Source organism: Natrix helvetica (genome assembly GCF_964273705.1).
Source record: "Natrix helvetica genome assembly, chromosome: 1".
Taxonomy (NCBI): Eukaryota; Metazoa; Chordata; class Lepidosauria; order Squamata; family Natricidae; genus Natrix; species Natrix helvetica.
Window position 1 is genome coordinate 141940123 of NC_138548.1, and position 21641 is coordinate 141961763.

Genomic DNA, 21641 nt, shown 5'->3' on the forward strand with positions numbered 1-21641 from the left:
CCTCCTATGCAACTTTTCTGACCCAAGCTGCACCTCTTATGCTCCCTGTTCCCCCCTCCCACACAAACACCCTTCCTAAACCGTGTTGCTTCCTGCACACCCTCCTTAAGTCACATGGCATCTTAGCACCACCATGTTGCCTTCCAGACTTGGGCACCCAACTCATGTCACACACACAAACACACACCAGGAGCTTTCCCTGAGTTATTTGGCCCTTTTCGGGCACCCATATATAACCACACAGCTACATCCTATGCACTCTCCCATGTGACATCTGTCTTGCAGTCTAATGCACCCAAACCATGCTGCCCCCTGCAGACCTCCCCAACTCACATGGCAGCTTTTGTGCTCCTGACCTCTGCAGCATCTCCATGTGTCTACCCCAACCGATGTGGTTCCTCTCATATACACCTTTCCTAACTGATACCACATACCTTTTTTGATCCATGCCAGAAGAGAGGGAGGGAAGGAAGGAAGGTTTCTGATGTTCCCTGCCAGCTTTCCACAGGCAAACTCAATAGGGAAGCTGGCAGGAAATTGGAAGTTGCTCCCATTCTCACTGCTTTTTTTGCTCACATGCTGCCATTCTGTTCCATTGTTTAGGTGAGGAAATATCACTGAGATTAAGACCCAGTGAGTTATGGGCTTGCTTGTTAATTATAGCTCTGAATTTTCCTGGTGGTTTTGTCTGTATGTGTCCACGTATGTGGATTATTGCAATTTTCTCAACATGGAACTAACTTTGAAAACCACCCACAAACTGTAGCTGGTACAGAATGTAGCAGTTTGTGTACTGACAGTGTTGAAATGCTCACTTGTAATGCCTGTACTGCAGAAACTAAATCGGTTACCAATTTATTTCTGGATGCAATTAAAGGTGCTGGTAAAGCTTACTTACGTTTTACAGGCCATAGGATTTAAGTTTCCATGAGATCACTAGCTTCAATTAAAGACTGCCTGTCCAGTTTGGGTCAATAGAGAATAAACCACTTTGAGGAGCGGAAAGAACTGATTTGAAGAAAATATATTTGTGGCTAAAGCTTTCCCACTGTGGAACTCTATATACTTAGAAATATGAAGAATAAATAAGAAGCATCTTATTTATTTATTAATACTGCCAAAAATAATTATTTAATAGAGGTACAAGGATTGAATGGGTGTGAAAAACTAAAACATGGATGATCCTATTTTTGTGGTTTTATGAAGGGTGAAGTATGCAGATGATTGGACTACTGTCTAATTTATATCATGATATTATTTACATTTTTATATTATTTAAGAGTTCCAGTTTAATATAGTAGTTAAGGCATCAGGTTAGAAACTAGAAGACTATGAGTTCTAGCCCTGCCTTGGGCACAGAGCCAGCCAATTCTGCGCCAGTCATTTTCTTTCAGATCAAGAAAGGAGGCAATAGCAAATCAGTTCTTTAAAAAAACTTCCTAAAAAAAGGGACGTGTCCAGGCAATCTCCAAAGATCAAACATATTTGAGAAGGTTCTGACCAGTTCTGGAGAACCAATAGTGGAAATTTTGAGTAGTTCGGAGAACCAGCAAATACCACCTCTCACTGGCCCACCCCCATCTATTCTCTGCCTCCTGAGTCCCAGCTGATTGGGAGGAAATGGGGATTTTGCAGTAACCTTCCCTTGGAGCAAGGAAGGAATGGAGATTTTACAGTATCCTTCCCTGCCATGCCCACCAAGCCATGCCATGCCACACCCTACCAAGCCACGCCCACAGAAACAGTAGTAAAACATTTTGAATCCCAGGACTGATATGTACATTCATAAATATGGAGCTATAGTTTTCAATGTTTTCAGCCAACATTGTTGTAGAACAACATTTGGGAAAACTTAGAAAATTAAATCCTGTGACAATCTATGTTACCTCACACGGTGATGTTTAAGATGAAAAATAATAAGGAAAACCAACTTATAAAACATGACAGTTAGTCCTTGAGTACAAGTAGTCCTGGACTTACAACCACAATTGACCCCAAAATCTGTTACTAAGCAAGACAGCTGTTCTGGAATTTGTCCCATTTTACAACCTTTTTTTGTCAATGGTTACTAAGTGAATCACTTCAGTTGTTAAGGTAGAGAACACTGCAATAGTTGTGTGAAAAATGGTCAGTTTTTGCAGTGCCATTGTAACTTTAAACAGTCACTTGATGAATGATTGAGGACTACCTATAGTAGAAATGAAGAAATATATATATATGGGTTTATCACTAACCAAAAGTCTAGGATAGAGTCATTAAATTATGCTTATGCATATTAAAGGAAATTCATGCTAGAAATTTTCAACAAATGGTGCCAAAATTGTTCCTCATTGTGTCTTCCTTTTGCAGGTCCTTGTTCATCTGGGACTCCTCACAAAAGAATCTGGATTCAAGATTGCAGAAAATGCCTTCAGTGGTGGCCCACTTGGGGAACTAGTCCAGTGGAGTGATTTAATTACCTCTCTCTATTTATTGGGCCATGACATAAGAATTTCGGCTTCCCTGGCAGAACTCAAGGAGTAAGGAGTTATAATCCACTTTAAAAGTGAAGCAGCAAAACGATTCTTCCCAAAGTATTCATTGTACAGCCTATAATTTTGAGAAGGGAGAAATGAAAATGATAAATCCCCTAAACAGTGATAAAAATTATTTTCATAAGTTAAATACATGCATCGTGAAACAGATAGTATACTTTGTGGTTGCTTCCTCCTGAGTTTTGAGTAAATGTATACTAGATCATTTGAGTTTTGAGTAAATGAATACTAGGCTATGCAGCTTTATTCCCTATCGTTACAGGTGTGCTAGACATCTGCAGAAAAACTAAATGGGCTTAATTTGTTGCCTTTCTTTCTTAAATGAAACTTTATTTCTTAATAAGAAACTTGTTATGGATAAATTGACTGTAATTTGTATGAAAATACTTCTTTTACTATGATTTTGATCTATTTTGACAGCCTTATTGCATAAGAGCTATAATTTCTAAATTTAATGATTTAGAATATTGCATTGGAAAGGCCTTGAGAACTGCAGATTTTCTTGCATTGCCCAGTTTCACAGCAGAGGCTATTTAATAGAAGAACTTTGTTATGTCACATCAATGACTATTGTTGTAGGTAAAAGGAAAAGGGGAAGCCACATTAGATAGTGTCATTTACACAATGAACTTGAACTGGGGCAAACTCTGGGAGACAGTGGAAGACGGGAGTCTGTCACGCTGTGGTCCATGGAAGAATCAAACGCGACTTAACCACTGAATAACAACAAATCAATGACTATTACTGATAAGGCCACAGAACTGTAGAGTATTCACACTCTATTAGAACAAACCTGAAAGTCATTATATGTTGCTTTCCTATAAAACAAGCAAGACTGTAGCTGTCACTAAAATCTGTCCTGCCTTTGATTATATAGAAAGAGTAATGAAAGCAAGTATCTGCACCGTTGACTTGAAAAATTATACACCTGTTGACATTCTTGTATAACAAGAAATTTGGTGTAGTGGGTAAGGCAGCAGGCTAGAAGCCAGGAGATTATGAGTTTTAATCCTGCCTAAGGCATGGAAGCCGGCTGATTGACTTTGGACTAGTTCCTTTCTCTCAACTCCACTCATCTCACAGGGTTGTGGTGAAAATAAGAGTACTGCACATTGTGTATTTACCACCTTGAGTTATTTACAAAAGAGAGACAGAGACGGACGGACGGACGGACGGACGGACGGACGGATGGATGGATGGATGGATGGATAGATGTTCTGTCCGTAAAAAGAATTTTCCTTAAAATGTGTTTTACTCTTTTTCTTCCTCCTCTTTTTCCTCCTCTTCTTCTTTTTGGCTAGGATTATGAAGAAGGTAGTTGGTAACAGATCTGGGTGTCCTACACAGGGGGATAAAGTGGTGGAGCTTATTTATATCGACATTGTGGGACTCACTCAGTTTAAGAAAACTCTTGGGCCATCCTGGGTTCATTATCAGTAAGTATTCATCCTTTACAAAACAATTCTCTTTATAGGTAGTCCTGAACCTACAACCATTTATTTAGTGAACAAAGTCACAACAGCACTGAAAGAAGTGACTTATGAGTGTTTTTCACACTTACAACCATTGCAAGATCCCCATGGTCACGAGATCAAAATTCAGGAGCTTGGCAACTGGCATGTATTTATGACGGTTGCAGTGTCCTGGGGTCATGTGATCGCCTTTTGCAACATTCTGACAAGCAAAGTCAATGGGGAAGCCAGACTCACTTAACAATCGTGTTACTAAGTTAACAACTGCAGTGAGCCACATAAAAACTGTGGCAAGAAAGGTCATAAAATGGGGCAAAGCTCACACCTGCCTCACTTAGCAAACAGAAATTTTGAGCTCAGTTGTGCTTGTAAGTCGAGGACTACCTATTTGTACTCACTGTAACTTCTTATTTCTTTCCATACTTAACTCTTGATCCTGACATTTTCTCTCTGTTCACAAGCAGCTTTCACCCAGAGCATTTTGAGACAGAACAGACAAAGAAAGCCTCTATTACATACCTGGCTTAGCACTTGATGTATATTTGCTAAGCTTAGACAAAGGAATCTTTATGGATGAGCAGCTGTTTGCACACATAGGCGTCCCTTTGATTTGAACATTCAGCTGCACAGATGGCTTTATTCTGTGAAATTGTAAGCTGCTTCCATTAGAGATACTCAGGTGGAAACTACGTCTACTGCTTAAAATATTTTTATTAAAAGTAGTGGACAGAGGTTTTTAAAGTATAAAGCACCACAAGTTAATACCTGTTTATCTGATTCCTCATTTATCTTATTCTCAAATTGGATGAAAACAATCTTGTTTAACTAAGCATTCATTGGGAATGTTGAGTCCACAAATTCTAAAATTCCCAGCCAGTATAACTGAAAATTTTGTAAATTGGAGTTCTATCTCACTGAAGGCCATAGGGCTGGAGAACTCTATATTCTCCAACAGCTAAATTGTTCAGATGTTGGATATAAATGTTATACTTCATATAAAGTCCATGCATTATTTTATTATACCTTCTGTGGTCTGTATTCCAAATAACCATTAAATGAGAAAAAACAACAAAATGTTTAAAACCGTGTTTAAAATTAGATTTTATTTTAACTTAACCCAGATCTAGGAGCAGCTATAAAACACTTTCTATATCATCTTTTGCCTTCGACTGTTGTCATTAAATTTATTTTACAGATTTAAAAAGCTTATAAGTAACCAGAGACTTATGACCATTTCCCACACCTATGACTGTTGCAGCATCCCCATTAGCACATGATCAAAATTCAGATGCTTGGCTACCTGGCATGTATTTATGATGGTTGCAGTGTCCTGGGATCATGTGATCACCTTTTGCAACCATCTGACAAATCAATGGGGAAGCCAGATTCTCTTAACAACCATGCTGCTAACTTAAGAACTGCAGTGATGCACTTTAACAACTGTGGCAAGAAAAGTCATAAAAGAGAGCAAAACTCACCTAACAACTGTCTTTACTTAGTAGTGAATATTTTGGGTTCAGTTGTCATAAGTCAAGGACTACCTGCACTTGTTTTCCTCTCTTTTGGACCATCCATTCCTCCTGAGGAAAAAAATACCTTCCGGCTACTATACTCTGCTGGTGACTGCAGAGCTCCAAAACACATCTCTCTTCCCACACCTGTGTCAAGGTTGCACCTTTATTGGCAACTCTGCTAGGCTGATGCTGGGGAAAAGGAACAAATGGAGAAGGGGGTTAAGAGAACACAGGTGCCTGCAATTTTGTGCAAGCACCTTGCTGTTCTGCACAGCACTTTTCCGCCTTGAGCCAACACAAATTACATTGTGCTTCGTTTTTATAATATACAGTTTATAATATATTCTGCTGGGATTATGCTTTGTTTTCCATTCCAGGTGCATGTTACGGGTGCTAGATTCCTTTGGGACCGAACCAGAGTTTAATCATGCTCACTACGCCCAGTCTAAAGGCCACAAAACACCATGGGGGAAGTGGAACCTTAATCCACAGCAGTTTTATACAATGTTTCGTAAGTTAGTCTTGTCCATAAAATTAATTCAATGTCACTCAGGATTCGTGCTTGTCTTAGGAGGATTTTTCATGCTGTCTTCAAAATTAAGCCAATAATTAAATTATTAACAGTAGCAATATCACTTAGATTTATATACTGCTCCATAGTGCTTTACATTTCTGACTGATTTATAAAGTCAGCATTATTTGCATGTTGCCCCCAACAATCTGGCTCCCCATTTTACCGACTTTGGAAGGATGGAAAGCTGAGTCAACCTTGAGCCCCATCAGAGTCGAACTCCTGGCAGTGGGCAGAGTTAACCTGCAACACTGCACTTTAACCACTGCGCCACTAGGATACCTTTGCCTCTAGTTGGAATTTTGCCCCAGCTAGTAATTTCTTGCTTAAAATAGCTGTTATTGCTTGGGGAAATAATGCACTTAATCGACTTTTGGATAAGGAAGACTATTTTTTTTAATTATTTAAAATATGCACTTGGGAAAGATGTCTTTGATTCTTGGATAATATGATATTACACCAGCAGATCTATGAAATGTCCCTTTTGAGGGGTGGAAAATAGATTTAACTTCATGATGCTTCCTTTGTTTTGCCACATTGCTAATTGTTGTGAGTTCATCTAGAGAGCATCTTAAGGTTTACACCCTTCCCAACCTCTCATGGTTTACTTTAATGTGAACCCCAGTGGCAAACATAATTTCAACCTTTCACTTGAAAAGCTTATGTAATAGGATAATCCCAGGTATTGTAAAAGTAAGAGAAATATGTTTTTAAAATAAAAGGGGGTCTCCCATAATAACTAGCTCAGTCTAAAGAGTTTGTTTCTAAAATATTTGCAGAAATAAAAAGCAAGTTTGATTTAAAATATAATAGAATAACAGAGTTGGAAGGGACCTTGGAGGTCTTCTAGTCTAACCCCCGCTTAGACAGGAAACCCTATACCATTTCAGACATACGGTTATCCAACATCTTCTTAAAGACTTCCAGTGTTGGAGCATTCACAACTTCTGGAGGCAAGTTGTTCCATTAATTAATTGTTCTTAGAACTAACTGTCAGTTCTGACTGTCAGGAAATTTCTCCTCTGTTCTAAGTTGCTTCTCTCCTTGATTAGTTTCCACCCATTGCTTCTTGTTCTACCCTCAGGTGCTTTGGAGAATAGTTTGACTCCCTCTTCTTTCTGACAGCCCCTGAGATATCAGAACACTGCTATTATGTCTCTCCTAGTCCTTCTTTTCATCAGACTAGACATACCCAGTTCCTGCAATTGTTCTTCATATGTTTTAGCCTCCAGTCCCGTAATCATCTTTGTTGCTCTTCTCTGCACTCTTTCTAGAATCTCCACATCTTTTTTACATTGTGGCAACCAAAACTGAATGCAGTATTCCACGTGTGGCCTTACCAAGGCATTATTTGGCTCAGTGTATCTCTTAACAGCCTAGTCAACTCATGCATTGTTGCTGGATTCAGATGTTCTTCCTGCTCCTGATATTGCACAGTAGTTAGAAACTTTAGAGGAATTAATTATGGCTCCAGGAAATACATTCATTTTTAAGGGATTTGAACAAGTTTTTTTGTGCAACTTCTAGAATAAGGAGCTTGACATTTTGTCCTGGTTTTCTTTTCCAAAAGAAATAGCATTAGATGATGTTCGATTAATTTCTTATGACTTTAAAATAAATGCTATACAGGAAAGAAAAAGTTCTTTATGTATAAAGACACTGGAAGTCTTTAAGAAGATGTTGGATAGCCATTTGTCTGAAATGGTATAGGGTTTCCTGCCTAAGCAGGGGGTTGGACTAGAAGACCTCCAAGATCCCTTCCAACTCTGCTATTGTATTGTATTGTATAGTATTGTATAAGAGACAAATCAGATAAATAAGATCATAAATAAAATTACAAATATTTCCTGTTGAAAATGTAACTCAACAGTTGAAACAAACTCATATTTGAACTTGTCAATGCATCTTCCGGACATTTACAGGCTGTAAATTGTCCAATTTTTTTGCATATGTTAAAGTGAATGATGCACTAATACACTTTGGTTGTTAAATTTGCAGCTCACACTCCAGATAACAGTTTTCTTGGATTTGTTGTGGAACAGTATCTGAATTCCAGCGATATCAAACACTTCAATGTCATTAAAAGGCAGGATCAATCACTTGTTTATGGGAAAGTTGATAACTTCTGGAAGGTGAGTGGCCAGGTTAAGCAAATTTGTTTCAGTTGAGCATAACACAAGTTGAAAACTTTTTATTTGATGATACTTTTTAAGACTTTTACTGTATGTCCAAACTGGTTCTCAAAATATATAATATTTTTTATTTATTCACTTATGGTCCAAAACCAAATCACAGAATTTAAAATTATTAATATATGCATAAGTAAGTTTATATAGTACATACATATATAAAAGGGGGAAACCATACATTTGCAATTGCTTATATCTAAAAGATTTAGATACTATGTCACATTATGCTTTGAAAAAAGTTATATCTCCTTTTATTTATTTGTTTCCTTCTTTGTTTGTAAAGACTGATCATTGGCTCTAGCACATCTATCAGTGTCCCGTCTGTTTAGCAGTTTCTTCCCAAATGTCATCTAAATTTTCCCTATTACATTTTGGGAAAATATATTAGATAGTTTTATCAGCTCAGTATTCTATAGAGTATATCTGTTAATTTTGCTAAAATTAATAAATTACAAAATAATCTTTGTTGATATATTACAGTAAGTCTTAATTATTTTATTGCTAAACGTATTTAAATTATTAGTTTTTCCTTCCCCAAATCAATCTACCCTATTTCTGTAACAAAGAGGAAAGCATATAAAATTATGGTTTTATTAAAATTATTCAAAATAGTCTTTTCTAACCCATTCTCCAGATGTAGTGTATTTCAGTTTCTATCATTTCCTTCCAATTCAGCAAGTATGGAAAGTTTCACATTAGGTATCTGATGTAAAAACATCCTTCTGTTAAATCAATTATCTTGCTTTAAATTTTGTAAAGAAATGAAAGATAGGAGGGGAGCTATATACATCATATTATATTATAACACATCCTAAGAATGTTTGCACAAGATTTCATCCAGCTGATACTTGTGGAAAAATGGTATGCACGCACGTTTCTTGGAAAATATTTTTTCCAGAAACTGTAGTATTGCTCTAGAAAGAAAGAAGCAGATTTGAAAAGTAATGCCATAAATGGATTTAGACTTGAGCTTATGCCCTTATGAGATTTTGAAAATATGTTATTAAGAGCTATAATTAATTTCTCTTTATACTCATCTTGCTGCATTAAATGTGAGGAAAAATATTTTAATCCATATTCTGCTATTTTTAATGTTTATTTAATCTTCAACCAACCATTAGACCTATATGACTTACTCTGTAAGATTTATTCTCTGTAAGAATAATTATAGAGCAATTGAGGACATACAATTACCATATTGGCCAATTCCAGCTCAAGTCACAATGCTGACAGAGTGTTAAGTTCTCTCTAAGCAAAAGGTGAAGAGAACTTTGGAATGATATCCTTACATTTAGAATGGATTATGATTACTTTAAAATTCTTGTCCCCGTTTCTCCTCCAAAAATATGTACCTTAGTTTTTAAACCTCTTTCCTCTGGGGAAAACACCGAATGATCTGATTGGTTTGTGGTTTTTTTTTTTTTTTTAAGAATTGGCTTCTAGGTAAATCATATAAATAACATAGCATGCTTACAAGCTAAAAATATACAAGGAAAAGTTTCATCCATCCCTTTGTCAATCCATTATGATTTTACAACTTACTGATACTGAATTTCCAATTATCATCTTTCTCAGGATTATATTTTTCTGTTAAAATTGCCTTTGAAGAAAGAATTAAAAATCCCTTTCAGCCTTTCAGTCAACCAAAGAAATTTTATAAGAGGCATTTTTAAGTATAGTGGAAATAAAAAGCATGAAATAATAACAATTGCATACATGATAACAAACAAAAGAAATTTTGGGAAATGGAAGTTTATCATAATTATCAAGAATTGACAAGGCAGATCTAGTCACTGCTGTTCTGTGTGTTTAGTATTGGAGAATTGTTTTTTTAAATCTCACGCACCTAAGCAATATGGGTATTTCACTGTTTTGTGAATACAGGTAGTCCTTGACTTAAAACAGTTCATTTAATGAGTGTTCAAAGTTACAACGGCACTGAACAAAATGACTTATGACCATTTTTCAAAGTTACAACCTTAGCAGCATCCCCTGATCATGTGATCGAAATTCAGGTGCTTGGCAACTGGTTCATATTTATGACTAGTGTCCCAGGATCATGTGATCACTTTTTGTGACCTCCTGACAAGCAAAGTCAATAGGGTAGCCAGATTCACTTAACAAACTGCAGTGATTCACTTAACAATTATGGCAAGAAAGGTCATAAATGGGGCAAAACTCAATAAATGTCTCAACAACAGAAATGTGGGGCTCAATCGTGGTCATAAGTCAAGGAGTACCTGTATACTAGCTCATTCTCTGTTTCTAACCAACATGAGTCTAAAGAGTTTCTTGTGTTCCTGGTTTTTTTTTTAACTTTCAGTAGTGAAAAAAGACCCCAGTTCCTTAAAGTTCCCTTAATTCTTGGTTTATTATTTGATTCTTCACTGAACAAACTTAATCACACTCAGTTTTTTGGGGGTTCACTAAGTCATAGTGTTGCTCATTTAACATTAATGGACTTCAAATATGGCACCATTCAGAAATAAGCAATCTAGTGTGGTTTATGATATATCAATTTATGAATAACTGATATAGTTCCACCTCTTTTTCATATATATATTTTCAAAACAGACACAACACAAAAAATCCTCCTTCTTTGCATACTGTAGAAAGTGTATCAGTTGGTTACAAAAGACTTTCGTGCATCTCTTCCACAGTCATCAACCATAATTCATATTAACTCAAGTATTTTAACTCAGATATATTTATACATATTACCATCATCATACCTCCATTTTCATTTGACTATAATTGTTTAAACGTCCTTCATCATAAAATATACCAAGATTTAAAACATAACCACAAACTGGCATTTCATTTGCTATTTCTAATATCCTCCAATAACACTGAATCCTTATGGCCTATTCTGGCTAAACATCCATAATATTTAGTAACAAAAATTTCTAATCCTCCTTTCCAAATCACTGTTTACAATTTACATCCACTTTCCTTATGTTGTATCCATGCATATATACACGTTGTTAACATTATCCCCCCTTTATTTGACTGTATCCTTTATTATAACATTTTCCTCCCTAATAATCAAAACTTAACTAAATTTAACTTAGTTCTTTTTATTAACCTTTATATATAACCAAAAAATTTCTAATCTTCCTTTCATAGGTACCATTCAATATTCATATCCAATTATTACTTATCATAGCAATACGTATGTATACATTATTATCATTATCAATTATTTATTTAAATATATCTATTGTCACTAAATTTCACTACGTTTAACTAGTTTTAGATTATACACTTTCATCTATCAACCTGTATCCTTCCAGTAGCATAACAATCTCATGTCTTCTGCCATTTGTGATATCAGTCCTCTAATCATCTCCTTAATCAAATTTGTATGGACTCCTCTTTGCAACTCATTGCTTATTAAGTCTCTCATGTAATTTTGATGCCCTTCTTCTGTTTCCTTTATCAGCTTATCTTTAATTGTCAGTGATGTTTTCAATGATGTTACTAATAAAATTTCTCTCTTTAAATCCATAAATTCTTTTATTTTTTCTTCTTCTGTATCTTGCCATCTGCGGTAGAGTTCCCCTCCATTTAATTCCTCTTTCTGTATTCCACTCTTTCCATTTCCAGACACAAACCAATCACCATAGATATCAGTGGGTTTAATTTCTTTGTGGTCATTTTTCTCTTCGGTTTTTAGGACTCTAACCACTTTTTCCACTTGATAAACATCTCCAACTTCTTCATCATGTTTTACTGGTAGATGCTCTAGATTTTCCAACTTCTTCTCCATCCCCTCAAATGTGTTTGATAATTTCTGAATTTCTAACAATATCTTTTGCAAACTTAGTTTTTTCTGCTTTTGAGATTGCCATTATCTCCAGCTGACAAACACTGCTGCTCTGGCTTGGAAGGTTTTTACAAGATTAAGCATAAATTCACAATAAGGTCTTATTTTCACTTTCCTCTGGTTAAAGATATACTTCAAAGGAACATCTGTATGCTTTTCTTCTTATCACTCTCTATAGACAAAACAGTGAAACCTTGAAGTGCCAAGCCAGAATAATCAGCAAGGAAAGTAAAAGTGTTTTGTTTCCAATACACAAACCCCCAGCCTCCAAGTAGCAGTGTCATCTTTCCCTCTGTTGTTACAATTTTCTTTGTTGCTTTTTGTATCATTTTTATTCCAATTTTTTAAAAAGTCAAATTCTTGAATGAAATAGAGAAGAAAAGGGGAAAACACACGCAGTAATGAAGAAGGAGAATTTTAGTCCATAGGTTGCAAAAAAAAATAATGAAAAAAAGATAGAAGAAAACTTAATCCATTCATTTTAAAAGGCTTGCATAAATTCCATCCATGAAAATAGCATTTAAAAAGTAAGATAACCCACTGTCCAAAACCATTCAAAGCTCAATTCCGCTGCTTATTTCTTCTGTTCTCAAATTTAAATTAACTTTTAAGTTTTTTATAGGCAGTCTCTTTTAAAACGATAAAAATTCCTCACCAGCTGAAAACACTTTCTCTTTTCATATCCTTCCGTTTCGGGGCCACCCCGACTTCATCAGCTGTGCTTTTGTCGCCAGCTAGAAGAACTTCTCCTGGATCGATCAGGGACTTTGCTATGTCCCTGAGATCAGCAGGACGTATTCTTCCAATTCACCGTCTCTGCGGGATGGTTTAGGTCCATTTGGACCACCCAGCAGCAAAAGTATCGACGGGGATCTCAGAGCATTGAGATCGCACGTCGTCACGTCACGGCTTGTGGCTCCTCCTCTCCCAGTTCCACCTCTTTTTTTTACTCTATTTACAAATTTGATAGCTTAATCATATTTTTCTGCAAATCACATCAGAATGGAAAAATTGTAATTTATGGGAATGGAATAGAAAATGAGGCAGACTACAAATGCATGATCAAGTTTGGACTGAGAGTGAATTATCAAATCAAGAACATTATGTTATAATCAGTCCAACTAATTATTCCTTTGTCTGTGTTCTATTGCTTCATTAGGTCAGTAGGTATTTTTGGATATGTTGTGAGGACATGCTGAGAATGCCATAATTATGATGTTCAGCTTCTGCTGCATTCATACATAATGAGCTTCAAAACTGCATTATGGTTTAGAAATAAAATTATCTGTTTGCAGTTTCCTCCTGTACATTTTCAGAATTCACCATTTCAGAGCAGGGTACAGAAATGTATTCTGTAAGTGTGGAATTGTTGTCTCCTGCCATATCCTCCCATTAAACCATGGTATATTGAATCTACGAAGTATTTATCTAGCATCCATTAATCAGAATTTTGCAACTCAGCTCAAAGTATTCCTAAGAACTGCCTTATGTAAAAAAAACTATCCCAAAAGGAGATTAAAGGGTACTGTTGTATAAATAATCAAGGATTTGACTATCAAGTATATTGATTTTTAAAGAGGATCCTGCAAAAACAAATCTGGAAAGTGCAGACAAAATTGTATTGTTCTTCTAGTGAAGAGCTGCTTTTGATACTTGTCGCTATACAGTATAATCTGAACACGTTTTTAATATAAATAATAGGTCATAATTCTAGCTGATAAGATTGAAAAGTATATTACTTTACTGTTGCTACCAAGTCAATATCATTTATTGTTAAGTATTATTTTATACTTATGTCTGTTTTATTTTTGAGGCATTTAAACATAAATTATGGGCACTTGCCATTGTACTCCAAAAGATGCAGGCAGTGTCAATGGTGCAATTATACAGTAATAAAAGAATAGGGATTTCTTAATTCTAACAAAATTCAGTCGTTTTTCTCTGAATAAAAAAAAGAAACATTGTCATAATTTCTTTAAAGATCTTAAGTTTTAGCAAAAGCTAAGACAAAACATATTTTAATATTTTAAAAATGAATAATAACTTTCAGGGATGTTATGATGAAACTGAAATGGTTTATTTTGTTCTGTTGGCCATCCTATCGTTAACATTCTTTGAAAGAACAATCAAGCAGGTCACTGTTGAGAATATTCATGATACATAATGAGCTGACTTTGTGATCCATGAAATCCTAATTTTTAGCAATGATGCTTCCATTTGTTCAGTTATTATTTTTCCCCAGCTGGTCTGCATGGGCAAGATAATTTGTTCTATTTTTCTTTATGTTAGAAGCTGAGTTGCCTTCCAGATAGAAAAGAAAGACCAATGTTCTTCTGAGACTTCAAGAGCCATCTGAAATGTCTCAATTTGCTCCATAGTTCTCGAGCATAGTGCATAGGCTAAGTGGTTAAATAGAGCTTGGCTGTAAATTTGCTGAACAGGAGTATCCCCTTTTTGGAATTACTGTTAGACAGTGACATGAAATTAAGACCGTACGTTTATTTAATTCTGCATGTCTTGAAAAAGCAGTTCTCTGCTTCCTTCTGACTACAGCTAGTCCTTGATTTATCACCACAATTGACCTCAAAATTTCCATTGCTAAACAAGGTAGTTATTAAGTGAGTTTTGCTATCTTTTTTGCCACAGCTGTTAATTGAATCACTGCAGTTAGTTAATAAGATAGTGGTGAAGTGGATCTGGCTGCCCCATTGATTTTGCTTGTAAGAATCTCTCAAAAGGCAATCACATGACTCCAGGGCACTGCAGCTTTCATAAATGCATGCTAGTTGCCAAGTGCCTGAATTTTGATCATGTGTCAGTGAGGATGCTTTTTTTCAGTGCCATTGTAACTTTGAACGGTCACTAAATGAATGGTTGTAAGTGAAGGACTATCTATAATAGGTAAATCACTGCTGTCTTAAACAATTGCACCCAGATGCTCTATGTTGATTCTTCTATCTAATTTGAGTTTCTTTCTTTCTAGGATAAAAAGTCTTATTTGGATGTCATTCATACCTATACAGAAGTTCATGGGACTGTGCACGGCACAAGTGCTGTCCATATGCCCAACTATGTTAAAAACCATGGGATTCTCAGTGGCCGAGATTTACAATTCTTGCTGAGACGAACAAAAGTAAGTTAGCTGGCTTTTTCAGAAGTTGAAATGGGTATGATCCAACTTTACTTTAAATTATTTTAATCGTCACTATTTGGAAGTCTATGCTCGTTGGCTCTATCATATGGTCAGTTCCAAAAAAACCCTCCTTTGGAATATACAGGATGAACTTAGCACATGTCTGCAACTTTTTAAATGTCCAGCAATCACATCACCATTTTCTGCAACTATACTGTGTGATCTTAGGGAGGAGGTGATTGCTTTAAATGTGGTTCCTGCAGACAGAGGTTAATTTGTGGGCCTTTATGTCTTGAAGCAATTTGGGGAGGGTGGGGTCCTATTCCATAATAACCCCATTTGTATTTTTTTTCATTCTGTCAGATAATGTAGCACTATACTTAATATATACTCAATGCTGCAATTCCATTCAACTGTCTTTTTTCTGTCAGGTGCCTTTAAAATTAACTCCACTTATGAAAGTTTCTTCCTAAAATTTTGATGTTACATTATTAAGGGAAATTGTTTTTTTTTTTTAAATAGCAATAGCACTTAGACTTCTATACCGCTTTACAGTGCTTTACAGCCCTCTCAGAGTCAGCATATTGCTCACAACAATCTGGGTCCTCATTTTACTGACCTCGGAAGCATGGAAAGCTGAATCAACCTTGAGCTGGTCAAGATCGAACTGCCAAATAGCTGGAAGCCAGTAGTCGGCAGAAGTAGCCTGCAATACTGCCTTCTACCACTGCGCAACCATGGCTCCAATTCAAGCTTTCTTTTAAGTGTGCTCAGAATATTGGAATGCTTTGTTTTGAGTTTAAAGGATCCAAACAGCCTGTGGGCACTTGGACCACACTTCATTGGCATCACTGGTTAGCCCAGAATTGGAACTGAAGTTGAGTATTGTCAGCTAAGAGATGACGCCATGTTGACAAATGATCACCCACACAGACAGGCAAGAGACCACAATAAAGACTGACAGCAAGCAACACTCCTTATTAGCAATTATGATGTTACCTAGTTATGATAATGAAGCATCTGCAAGAAAACAAACAAGCTCAGAGACCACCAAGGACATGACACCTACAGTATGTCGGGCAGTCCTGGAGTCTGGGGAAGGTTGAAAAGAAGGAAGGAGAACATTGCACCTTGTGACACACACACACACACACACACACACGCAAAATAACTGAGAAGCTTACAGGTCCAGTCTTTCTCTACCACCAATGACTGGAAGCATCCCATTTAAAAGGAGGAGAACCTCCTGCAGAACAGTATCCATCACTTTCAACTTTCAGAGTGTTGTGGCCCACCAGCGGCCAGCAGAGCTGGCAACAGATTCAGGCAGTAAGGACGTTGGGGAGGAACATGGGCCAGTCCTGGAGTCTGGGGAAGGCTCTGATGAGGTGTGCGCATGCACAGTGTTGCCAGACTAAGGGAACAGCTAAGGAACAAGGGTCAACTTGGGAGTAAAGCCACAGGTGGACCGTGAATGGAGAGGGGTGGTTGCAGAAGACAATTAGTTCATTCCTGCATTCTTGCCAAGTATTGCAGCATCTGAAAGATATCAGCCTGGCCACTCTCCAAGCCTGATAAAGGTCCGTAATTGTGAACTATCTTGAAAGATTGTGGACCGGGACTTTGCTGGAGAGGAATTCACTTTAAATTAAATAAAAGGGGTTTATCGGGACAAGTACTCTGTGCTTCTGGGGAAGCCTAGGTCAGAACACCGGGCAGAAGGATACCATTCAGGTACTCCTCGATTGACAATAGTTCATTTAGGGATGGTTCAAAGTTACACAGCACTGAAAAAAGTGACTTAGGACCATTTTCCATACTTATGACTGTTGCAGCATCCCCATGGTCCCTGTAATCAAACCCTTGGCAACTGACCCATGTTTATGATGGTTGCGGTGTCCTCGGATCACGTGATCCCCTCTTGCTACCTTCTTACAAGCAAAGTCAACGGGGAAGCCAGATTCATTTAATAATCGTTTTACCAACGTAACAACTGCAGTGATTCACTTAGCGACTGTGGCAAGAAAGGTCGTAAAATGGAACAAAATCTAGCAACTTGGCAACAGAAATTTGTGGCTCAATCGTGGTCATAAGTCAAGGACTACGTGTCATTGTCAGTATACAAGTCTGATGAAAGGACAAGTAATATAAAAGGAGCATACACTTCCTATCCTGGTTTCACCACAGATCATCCACCACTGCAGTTGGTGCTATAGCCATATCATACCTGGGCCAGAAGCCTGAGTGAAATAGATCCAGGTAATCTCTCTATTCCTCTGCCCCATTATTTTCTCATCCACCTGAAGATGAAGACCGGTCAGAAGTTACCCAGAAGCAATAGCTGCTTGATAATGAAGCTCAGCACTGCCTTCTTTGGGGAGGAGAGTATAGCACCCCTTCATCCAGTAACTTCTCACCACCCTGACCCACCCTCACCTCTGGAGGTTTTCACCTATCAGGAAGAACAGGATCCATCCAAAGGAGCAGAGCCAAAGCTTCAGAGAACCCCATTCACTTCCACAGAATTCCCAGAGTAAACTTTCTGCCGATAATCCGCAAGACAATCGCCTCCTTGGGACTTGCACTGGGATTGGATCAGAGTGATTTTGTCCATCCAGATGCCTCCAAAACTCCTCCAAGAGATTATATCTCCACACATCCCTATCCTTGCCTAGTAAGGCCTGGGTGGTTTTAAAAATTAGATGCATTAAGAGTAAATATGTATGCATGTACGTACGTACGTACATTCTGCCACTCTGATTAGCAGAGTGTAAGAGGTCAAGTGCTCAAAGACGAAGCAAATGCTAGCAGTAAACATTTCAAATTTCCCTTAGGAAAATAAGATGGTCTTCACAGATGGACGAGAAGCCTCCAGAGTAGCCTCCAAATGAGAAAAACCACTCCAAGTCCACTTTATTCAGCTACTTCAGTTTTGCTTTTCACGCCATTGAGGATCACTGCTTCTATAACTATCTCTGCCTGTTCATTAACGGAGGTTCCTGAAATGTTGTGCAAAATAACCATGATGTTCCTCCAAACACCCTATCAGTTTTCCAAGATGATGGGAGAAAAGGGGTGGGGAACAGATCTCATTGTTTTTTGAACAATTTTGCGTGACATTCAGTATGGCCAGGCACATTGAGAAACTATGAATCACAGATTTTTCTGTTTGCATTAATTTTCTTTGAAATCTTACACTTTAAAGTTTGGAAGTGGCAAACGGATGGAGTTTCTGAAAATCCCAAAGAATTTAGGTCGTTGGACGAATTTGGACCCTGGATAGTTTATAATTTAACCTAAACAGGATCTAGATGAAGTTCCAGTTTATCCCTTCACAGCATGGACATTACTAATAATATTTTGAAGATTTTGTATTACGTAAATTGGCATGGGTTTTATTAATTCTAAAAGGTCACGCCTGCAGCATGACTAACTTTAAACGATACTGTATAAACAAAACCTTTTCATTTAAAGTGAAGTTGTATATCTATGTGGTACCTCTGGCTTATTCAGGTTGACATAGTGAATAATGTAGTAACTTCTAAAATAAGCTTTAGTTTGTAATAGTTACTTAAAGTGACTGAAGAGCATTTGGGTTTGTATTCATTGTTAAATGGTGACGAAGCTCTAGATCTGTCAAAAGGCAAAGCTTCCAGGTTCAGTGAAAAGGAGATTTTCCTTAACATATTGACAGTACAGAAGAGAAAACAATGTCTCTTACTGAAGTAACAAACAAAGAATGTTTATTTAACCAATAGTAACCAATAGTCCTGAAAAGAAGGTCATGCCACATTTTTGGGGTAGGCAAAAATATATGCCCTCCCCCGAACTCCAGCCGGGCAGAGCACCAATCAATCACCCACCAAGCGGCATCCTGAAGGTGCCAAGCTGCACGAGCAGGGTGGAAATAAGCACCTTTTTGCCCCCCCTCTCGCACACATGAGGTTTGGCGCCTTCAGGATACTGCTCGGTCGGTGAGTGGTGCTCTGGCTGGTTTGAGAGGTGGGTTGTGGGGCAGCTGCTCTCTTGCGAGCAGGCTCCCAAAGAGCCTGGCACAGGGACAGGAGGACGCAGGCACAGCCTCAGGGATGAACAGCTGACGAGTGGCTGTGTTGTACTGTCACAGCAGCCATGAAGTGACCACGCTTGCTGCCTCCTGCACCCCCAAAATAATAAGCCCCCTCCTCCAATAATGCCAAGGCCATATTTTGGGAGTCAAAAAGAAAATAGGATCCTGTTTTATTTTTGGGGAAACACAGTATTAATTTCTGTACCTAATTAAAACCAAATCAGCACTGAATTATTGGTGCTCTTTTCATTCCCTTCAGACATATTTCTCTTGCAATTAATATAAAAAATCTCAGGTTGCCTATTTTTTTTTTATTTCAATCAGAAATTTCAGTCAAAAATTCAAAAATGGATAAGTTTGTGTATCACAGTGTTGCTTAAACCATTGTGGAATAGTAAGATACAGAGGGATAACAAACAATTCTGACCCGCTTACCACTCTGCATTTTATTTGGCAGGTATTCTTACAAAGTCTAAATGTCATTCTTACCCTTTTAATAAAAAATATCTCTATTGTAAGACGTCTTAACAATCCTGTGGTTTCATCCTATTTTTTCACTACAAACTTTCATAATATTTTAGTCTTCAGAAAACAGTTTTAAAATGTATTAGAATTCCAGTAATAATTGTTGTATTTCCTGTTTATAAATAATTTTTGTTTTCCGTTCAATTCTCTTGCAATAGGTGAATTTCTAAGAATAGCTTTTTAATATAACTTTCCATGAAGTTGTGCAACTGTGGATAAATTCACATTCCTGTAAACATTGCTGCCACCTACTGTTTGTAGTTGGAACTTTTTTGACTCCTTGAATGATATGAACATTTAACAATCCACAGCGCTAAGGACAACTGTTGACCAAAAAAATGGCTTAAGCAATTAAATTGTAAAATTTGCATTCTATGCATTTGGAGCATTTTTCCAAATACATTTTAAATCAAGTTGCCCTATTATAATCTATTGCTCTTAATTAATTTCATATATGTATTCACACACAACTTGTGAATATGTTCCACCTATTTCCACTTTTGTACTTGTTTTTGCAAAGCTGTTCTTAAATTTACAAAAATATGATTCTTAAAGATCACTTTGGTAAATTATTTGCCAAATACAAACTAAGGAAACTTGTACTAAAATACACATCACACTAATTTCTAATCTGGGCTCGATAGGGTTTAGAGCTGTTAATGAAGGCATGATTCCATCAGTCTCAGCTCTTTAATAACAGTCCTGTTTTAATGTTATTTATAAATGCATTTTAGGGCTATTTTTGGATTGAGCAACTGAAGCTTCTTGGCTGAACATTTTTGTGAAGAAGTTTGAATACTTTAGTAGTACAGGTTTGTTACTTCTCCTGCTTGAGCTGTTTTCTGAAATGATTATTGAGAAAATTAATACAAACAAAGCAGAATTTGTCTTTCTCTTCTTACTGTGTCACAAAAGACAGCACTGTCCATTCTTGGAAGGTTTATTTTTCTGAAAAGATACAGGATCTTCCACTCTTGCAATCAGGTTATTTTCTGCTTGACAACACTCTCAAACTCAGCCAAGCTTAACCTAAATCCTAGCTACCTTAAAAGCCTTTTTTTTTGACAGCAAAGGCGAGAAATTGCAAAAGAGTTTGGAACAGAACTTGCAAAAGATGATGAAAGATTTGGGGAAAGAAATGACTCTTACTTAGTTTTCAGGTTCTCGGTACTGTTCAAAAAGACAGACTTGGGTTCAAGCAAGTTTTCTCAAGATGCAAATGTAGAAAGACCTAACTCGAAAATTTCTATTTTGCAGCTTTTCGTGGGCCTTGGCTTCCCATATGAGGGTCCCGCGCCTTTGGAGGCTATTGCAAATGGATGTGCATTTTTGAATCCAAAGTTCAATCCACCCAAAAGCAGCAAAAACACAGACTTCTTCAAAGGCAAGCCAACTCTTAGAGAGGTATGTTTTTATTTGTAATTACCATTGATTAGATACATGAACAATGTCCTTTGAAACACATCTTCTAACACAACCCTGTACTGAAATACAATCGTGTATTGTTCTTATCAGGCCATGCTATTGACAGAGTTAAAATCGGAGAATGAATCCGAGATAGATAGATATAATTTACTTCACAAATGGTCTGGTTTTTAATCAGGCTGATCCAGCAACAATTCCATAATTGGTTTCCATCCCAATGAATCTTCTTCAGTAGACATGATGGAATTGCTGTTCCACAGTTTTTTGAAAGCTAGTTTTGATCATTCATGCTTTAAAGAACCACTTAAGGCTTAATGCTCTGCCTCAACTCCATTATTAACTTGTCCAGCTATTAAGGCCCGTAGAAGCAGCCTTAATAGGCT

General features: G+C 37.1%; 1 protein-coding gene across 5 annotated transcripts in view; it reads left to right on the plus strand.

Annotated features, from left to right (window-relative positions):
• The window catches only part of MGAT5 (alpha-1,6-mannosylglycoprotein 6-beta-N-acetylglucosaminyltransferase), a 140051-nt gene that overhangs the window by 104332 nt on the left and 14078 nt on the right, over positions 1-21641 (plus strand). For all 5 annotated transcript variants that reach the window (XM_081939016.1, XM_081939013.1, XM_081939012.1 and 2 more), the window contains exons 8-13: positions 2350-2519; positions 3836-3970; positions 5898-6031; positions 8090-8223; positions 15090-15239; positions 21091-21237. In XM_081939016.1, coding sequence (XP_081795142.1) covers positions 2350-2519; positions 3836-3970; positions 5898-6031; positions 8090-8223; positions 15090-15239; positions 21091-21237 — 870 coding nt within the window. The remainder of the gene's footprint in view (positions 1-2349; positions 2520-3835; positions 3971-5897; positions 6032-8089; positions 8224-15089; positions 15240-21090; positions 21238-21641) is intronic.